General features: G+C 38.5%; 1 protein-coding gene across 2 annotated transcripts in view; it reads right to left on the bottom strand.

Moving 5' to 3' along the window:
* Nucleotides 1-1,448: 1,448 nt before the first annotated feature.
* Nucleotides 1,449-7,377, bottom strand: part of crfb4 (cytokine receptor family member b4) — a 10,755-nt gene continuing 4,826 nt past the window's right edge. For both annotated transcript variants that reach the window (XM_044364846.1, XM_044364847.1), the window contains exons 3-7: nucleotides 7,022-7,197; nucleotides 5,856-6,010; nucleotides 4,526-4,682; nucleotides 3,653-3,798; nucleotides 1,449-3,410 (exon numbers count right to left, since the gene is read on the bottom strand). In XM_044364846.1, coding sequence (XP_044220781.1) covers nucleotides 3,228-3,410; nucleotides 3,653-3,798; nucleotides 4,526-4,682; nucleotides 5,856-6,010; nucleotides 7,022-7,197 — 817 coding nt within the window. In that variant the 3' untranslated portion in view covers nucleotides 1,449-3,227. The remainder of the gene's footprint in view (nucleotides 3,411-3,652; nucleotides 3,799-4,525; nucleotides 4,683-5,855; nucleotides 6,011-7,021; nucleotides 7,198-7,377) is intronic.

The following is a 7,377-nucleotide window of genomic DNA, read 5'->3' as shown; positions in this document are numbered from 1 at the left end:
ACTAAACAGTTTTATCCAGGCTGTGGTGGGAAGTAGAAGCTCGGGTAAACCCTGCTTCACCTCAGCCACTCTATCGCAGCGTGAGGCCTTATGGATGATAGATTGACCAATCAGTCTCTATCTCACACCGTCTATATGGCCCTTAATATAGATCAATGTTTGTATTATAACAAAAGAACAAAACTGACTTATGGGGAATTCATTTGTTTAACTTAAAGCCAAATTAAGACAAGTTTGACAAGTACAGTTCGACTTATAGATGAATCAGTATTTTGGATTTCATGATAACAGAAACTGTCAGTTATGTGTTTACAACAGTTACTGAGCTCAACAACCTTTCAACAGCTTAAGAAAACATCATGTTAATGATTCGTTGTGTAGTGTTAGTGCCTCTATTCAAAGATCTGTTAATCCTTTGATAGCAGGGATTGTTGGGATATCCTTTATTTACATTTGGATAACAGATTGTGCCTTTTAAAAAATATTTACAGAACAGTAATTCATCTAGATAGAGCTGTAAATCAGAGATTATGAGTTTTTTCTGCCTGTGGATTTTGGCCCCCATCACTTACACTGTAAGTCTAGTTATATTTATGAAGGATATGAAGGGAACCTGTCCTTTAACACTTTATTATTATTTATATATATGTATTTTCTTTATGACTCTTGTAACTGATTCATTAATACTTTGTCGATTGTGGTTTTCTAGCCTTATGAATGTTATGTTATGAATGTTTCTTGTTCTCTGGTCTGTCTCTGTAAAACAGATCTCATTATCAATAAGACTACCTGATTAAATAATGTTTAAATAAATAAGACAAGGACAATAGTATGACTGTACACATTATTACGCCAGAAAGGAAGTAAAATGTTTGTTACTACAGTAGCTTCAGTGTAATCACTGACCTTATTACATCACTTATTCCGTTAGAGGAAAAACTCATATGACTACATCACTTTTTGTGCTTCCGCCAACACTAGTGGTATTTAATTAGTGAACAGTCAAACTTGTTTTCCTTGAAAAACTAGTTATATTATTTCACCTTTAAAAGGAATGTGCTTATAGGTGAGGAGCTTTGTTAGGGTTAAAGATATAGTTTCTGCAAAGCAAAATGAATACAAGGCTCATGTATTCCTAGGTTGTCTTCTTAAATTTGGATTATTTAGATGTGAACATTTTGGGGACATTCTCTGTGAGGTAAAGTTCTCCTGCCTCTTGTTAAAAATGTCTGTGGAAATGAATGTTGATGTAGTTTCACAAAAATCTAATGTGTGGCTGAGGAATAGTTTAAGATACTTACTGATTGTACATTGCCACCATGTGGTGTCTTGTCTATATGAGTAGTCGTATATATGTATATATAGTATAAATGTATGTATGTACAGTATATATCAGGCTTTATCTGATGCTTGTGGTAAACTTGCCAAGAAAAAAAGACAAGTGTAAGAAAAGTTGTTCATTGGAGTTTAATGTGCAATCATCTTATTCATCATCTTCGATTAAGTTTAAGGAAAACACGGAAAATATAAACATGCTCACTCATCATGACATATTTATCTCATGTTTATACATCACAGGTTATTTCTTTTCTTTACATATTATACACAAGTTTAAGACGTTATTTATACACTGCATTGTGACTGAAGAATGAAGCAAAAGCAACTGTTGTTGGCGCACGTTAAAAATAATGTGTTTATTTAAGTTCAACTGAGTAAATCAAATGTGTAAACCTTTGAGCTGGACATTGTGTTTGCTTTGCAGCTGCCTTGTCTCCAATGTAATCACATGACCACCTCACCCCCCCCCCCCCTTCCCGCCGGAGCCCATGACAAACACACTTCCAGCTCCACAGCTTCACCACTGAATTCTGAGGCAGAGTGTATATTTCATAAAATGCGCCCACTGAATGGCAGTTTATAGACGAATCTGTGTTGAAGGCGAAAATAGGCACTTTGATGGCACCTCACTGGTAAACAAGTATATAACACTGTAATGTATGTAGAAGGATCTCACTGACTGGGTGCTTTTGCCATGAAATTTGTCTGGGAGATCCCATAAAAGTGGCTATAAAATCATCACAGTTTCAAGTTGGGCACCAAGATTAGTGTCACCAATTCAGTATCTGACCAAATCTGAAATATGGTCACAATCTCCCCTTCTGTTCCTGAGTTATGGTGTTGAATAACGGCCAGAAAAGTGTTTTTGCAAAACATTATGATGTCAAAGTGAAGTTGGCCTTTGACCTTTTAGATATAAAATCTCATCACATCATCATTTTATCCTAGTAGACATTTGTGTGAAAGTTTGTCATAATTAGCATGTGAATTTTATGAGGTCAGAGCGACCTTTGACCACCAAAATTTAATCAGTTCAACCTTGAGTCTAAGTGGATGTTTGTGCCAAATTTGAAGAAATTCCCTCAAGGTGACCCTGACATATCGCGTTGATGAGAATGGGATGGACAGACGGATGGACAACTTGAAAACATAACGCCTCCTCCTGCTGGGTTCAATAGTTTCCTCCACACAACACTTCATCCAGACTGTGGAGGTCAGACAGAAGCAGTACGATCATGTTATTTTTGTCCAAAAGCCTGCATCAGAACCAATTACAGACAAGTGTTTTTACAATGAAAAACTTCCACATTCACACAGACTACCTTCATCTGTCGGAGGTTGGAGGTTGTCAGTGTAAATGCGTTCAGTTCCACTCTGTCACCGCAGTAATGGTGGCAGCACAACACAAGTCAGCCATCGGATTTGTCGATACAAAATTGTCAGATATGTCAATTTCAATAATACAGAATCAAACAGGGTTAATGGGGGATGTGTCTAGGCAGCTTAAACACTTTAGTGTGGGCAGCTCCGGTTGGGCGTGCCGTGCTTCTTCAGTTAAGTGCAGTATGTTGTAATACTGCAAGCAACAACAGAGACGTACAGCACAGAATTGACACCACTTGGATGAGGTATCAATCCTGTACCTAAACCTCTCTGTGGCTCTGCCATACAATAACGTCACAGTAACACCTATTCAAGGAGTAATACAGGGATTTACTGCAGAATTTACTGCTTTAAAACTCTGAAGTCAAGCAAAGCTCCATCATTTCACTGTTTCTCAGTGTCTTGAAAGTTGCTGCTTATGTTTCTAACAGTCCTGTCTGACAGCAGCCTGTAGATCAGCTCTTCTTCATTGCTTTTGTGCTTTTCAGTCTTTCCTCTCTTTACTTTTATCTCTCCCTCACTGTGGCAACAGGCTCTCTGCTGTAAAAGTTCCCTGCCACCTCCAGAGGGCGCCCTTCCTCCATTGTCTTGCCGTATGTGACGATGCTGACCTGGTGGTAAATCTCCTCAGGTGGGTGGGAGTTGCGCATGGCCAAGTAGATGGATGATTTGGGGGGTTCCAGCAGGTACTGGAGGGTGAAAAAGGAAGAAAATAGATTCAGATTTGTGTTGAATTAACTCAGCCATCTCCTGGCTAATGAATCCAAAAGCAGAGAAAACATTTTAGGACTCTTACTGCCTGTAAACACATATGAATACAGATGAAACAATCAGCTTTTTGGATATATGAGATCACATTTTGTGTGGATTTGACAGTGAATCAGTCATTCAAATCATTACAAACAATCTTTATACACATAAACATACACACCTCTTTAAAGTGCTGAGGCAGCGTGTCTTTTGGACAGAGAAAGTGGGATATCTTTTTCCTATACACCACTGTGACCACCACCAGAGTCACCGCCATGACCATGAAGACAAATGTCACCACTGCTGCCACCCACTGAGGTCCCTCGTCTGCAGAACAATCAGATCAAGAACAGCAGGTTTAGTTAAAATGTTTCTAACCTTAACTTACTGCTACTTGTTGTTGTTCTGTGTAACATTTTGATTTGAATCAGTGACTAGTGTCAACTAGAACCAGTGGTTTCCAACCGTTTTGGCTTTTGACGTCTTACAAAAAGCAGTGTGTAGTCGGGGTCACATTTCACATGTCTATGAGTTGTTAACAGCTCCACCAAATAGTGATTTTTCCCTCTAAACTTCTCACATGCTTTCATTTCAATAAATGTTCAAATGATCCAATATTTCAGCAAAAATCCAAGATTAGAGAAAAAGTCCAAACACTGAAAACAGATTTGTGTATCAGAACTTTGTTTTTTCTTCTTTCCTCTCCCATTAATCATCTCACGACCCCTCAGATTTATCTGCTGACCCTTTGGAGGGGCCCGACCCCTAGGTTGGGAACCACTGGACTAAACTAGCTAACTGTATATAAAGTAGCTGAGTGACTGACCGGCTGCCATCACCATCCTTACAGCCACACATGCTCACGTGGGTAGAAATCTGTTCACATCAGTCTTTCAGGACATTTGAACTTTCAGGCTTGAATGTTTCCTGCTCGCTACCTTGACTGGCAGTTAAAACTCTTTCAGACGGTGGTGAAAGTTGCAGGTGGACTCAAGGATTTACTGCCAATTACTAACTAAAAGTCCTGACTTTGTTGCTAGCAGAAGACACTTACCATGGGTGGTGTTCTCACAGATAGGGGCGCTGGGCTTGGTAGGATTGCTGTTCTGAGCTATCTTGATTTGGATTTGGACTTGGACGCAGTACTTGGTCTGGGGATCCAGGTCATTCAGAACCACCCGGTTTTGCTGTATGTCACTGATGTTCCAGACCTGTAGGAAGCAACAGGGAAATCATCAGGTGTGTGGTCTAGTGGTCTGCTGCCGCTACAGGAACCACAGAGACTGCGAGGAGAGAAGACAGAGAAACATAACTGGCCGCAGATAATCTTATCATCCACCATATAACAGATGATAAGAATCTTACAGGCTTTTGAAGCGGCTTGTGAAGATATAGAATAGATCTCAGTGATCAAAGCACACAGGCTTAAATATCAGCAAAGGTGTATATGTGTCCAGATTTGAACAAAGGTCCAAACTCTGAGTTTGGATGTCATGTTTCACATTAGTGAATGAGGGCTAACAGATTATTTTAATACTCATTTGGCTAAAAATGACTCATACATGAATATATGTTCTGTGTTGCACTTGGAGACTACTAGAGACATACTTTACTGGTTATCCACACACCATAAACAGCATCCTGCTTCATTTATGGCTGATTGAAAATTCTGCTGTTGCATCAAAACAACATTTCTGTTCGACTGCCACCTATTTACTGTTTGTGATGAACAAATCTGTTCTGGTTGAATGGGCTAAAGTATGACAGTGTTAGAATTTACACATTAAAATGTAATTTCTGGACAGTTTATTAGACTTAATTTCAGCAGCATGCAGTGTTCAACCTCATGTGGGGGATTAGATGGAACAAGTTTATATTCACTGGGATTTATTTTATAATCTACAGCAGACTTGTGAAAATTCTGTAAAAGTTTTGATGTAAACTATGAAAGTCAAACTTCAGCTTTCATCAGGTGACCAAATATTTTTGCAATTTGCCTAACACTGCTCCACAGGATATGCTAAATGGTTAGTGTGCGATAATAATAATAATAATAATAATAATAATAATAATAATACAGTAATTAGGACTCTACTTAGTAATAAAGCTGTATTGATTAATCGTTTTGAGTCATTTTTTTTAAGAAAAACACCAGGTTCTCAAATGTGACTATTTTCTATGAGTTGGGTTTTTTTAATATTGGCAAAGTCTGTCAGATCAGCAGCTATTTGAATACAAACTGTTTGGTATGAAATATTAATAACTTCCTCTCAGTGTTTCCTATTGTCCTCACATGACATAACAAACTTTCTGCCGTTCCAAAGCATCTCAAAGCACTATGAGGACAGGTATTTTACTTCTGGGCGTCCGAACAATGGTCCCACCTCTTTCTTCTCGTCAGCCTTCCAGTAGGTGATTGTGTAGACGGCAGACTGGTATACATCCTTGAGTGATGAGGTTGCGAACACTGGATCAGTAATGCTGACTTCGATGGCACCCTCATTGGGGAAGAGAGAGACATTGGGTGAACCGATGACAGCTGAGGAAGAAGAGCAGAGAAAGAAGAGTTGCAGAGGGATGGAGATGGAAAGAGATAAAACCATGAATTTGTTAGAAATTAGTTACTGGGAGTGTTATTATAGCTGTGGACAGAGCAGATGTGAATACTCTCTCTAATGCTATGGTGTATTTTTTATAGTGTATCAGATTTTGTGGGAAATGCGACAGCTTGTTTTACGGCACAGAACAGGAAGAGGAAGCTGAAGCCTTCTTGAATGAATCCATCCATTGCTGTTTTGCAAATATTAAGAGTTGGTTTATTAAACTTTTCCTATTTTTCAAGTTGGGGCTATTAAAACATTTCAGAAGAAGCATTAAAAGAGCCGCAGTCAAACCTTGAACAGTGGAAAATAGTACAAAAAAAAAAATGGTGGAAATATGATATTTCTGTTTGTTTCATGTATTAATTTGAGGAACGTTAAAGTCTCCTCATCGCTCCACACAGATCTGATGTTTTAGTCGATCAATCAGTTAATCAATTAGTTGCCAACTATTTTGATAATAGATTAATCATTTTGAGTCATTTTTTTAAGAAAAGAAATGTCCAAATTCTCTGATTCCAGCTTCTTAAATGTGAATATTTTCTGGTGTCTTTAGTCCTCTATGACAGTAAACTGAATATCTTTGGATTGTGGAGAAAACAGGACATTTGATGATGTCATCTTAGACTCTGGGAAACACTGATCTACATTTTTTTTTTACCATTTTCTTACATTTCTGTTTTTCCGATACCCATTGTTCATATAAAAATAATGACTAGTGCAGCTTTAATTGACTTTCTTGTTTGACCAATTACTTACTGTATCTAGTCTATAATTATCTAGTCCTTCACAATCAATTTCTGTTCAATTTACCAAACAACTCTTTCTTATAAGATCCTTTCGACAGTGCATCATCTGTATTTGTTGATGAATGTCACTCTTTCAGTTTTGTAATATAAATAAACATGTGTGTGATGTTTCACATGAAACAGAGACCGGTTTCGACTCACTATCTTTGTCCAGGACAATCATGTTACTTTTCACCCAAAGAGAGCTCTCAGCCCCCGACTGTGCCCGCACTGTGCTTTCATATGTCCCGTACACGTTGATATTTATGTGACTGCCGATGTCACATTCGGTGGTGGAGATGTTCGAACAGGCCTCTTTGATACCTGAGAATTTGTTTCTGTGGGGGAAAACACAGTACTGTTATTAAAATTTGCCAGTAGTGATTTCAGTGTGTTTGATGACAGCATGCAAAAAGAAAGGCAGCGGAAAAACCCTCAATGTTTGACTGTGGGCTTGATGACACAAGAGAGCGTGTGTGTGTGTTTGTGTGTTTCTGTGTGTGAACACTGTTGTGACA

The sequence above is a fragment of the Thunnus albacares genome, chromosome 11 (genome assembly GCF_914725855.1).
Source record: "Thunnus albacares chromosome 11, fThuAlb1.1, whole genome shotgun sequence".
In the NCBI taxonomy this organism is placed as follows: domain Eukaryota; kingdom Metazoa; phylum Chordata; class Actinopteri; order Scombriformes; family Scombridae; genus Thunnus; species Thunnus albacares.
Note: the sequence above shows the minus strand (reverse complement) of the source record. Positions and strands in the feature narration are given on the sequence as shown.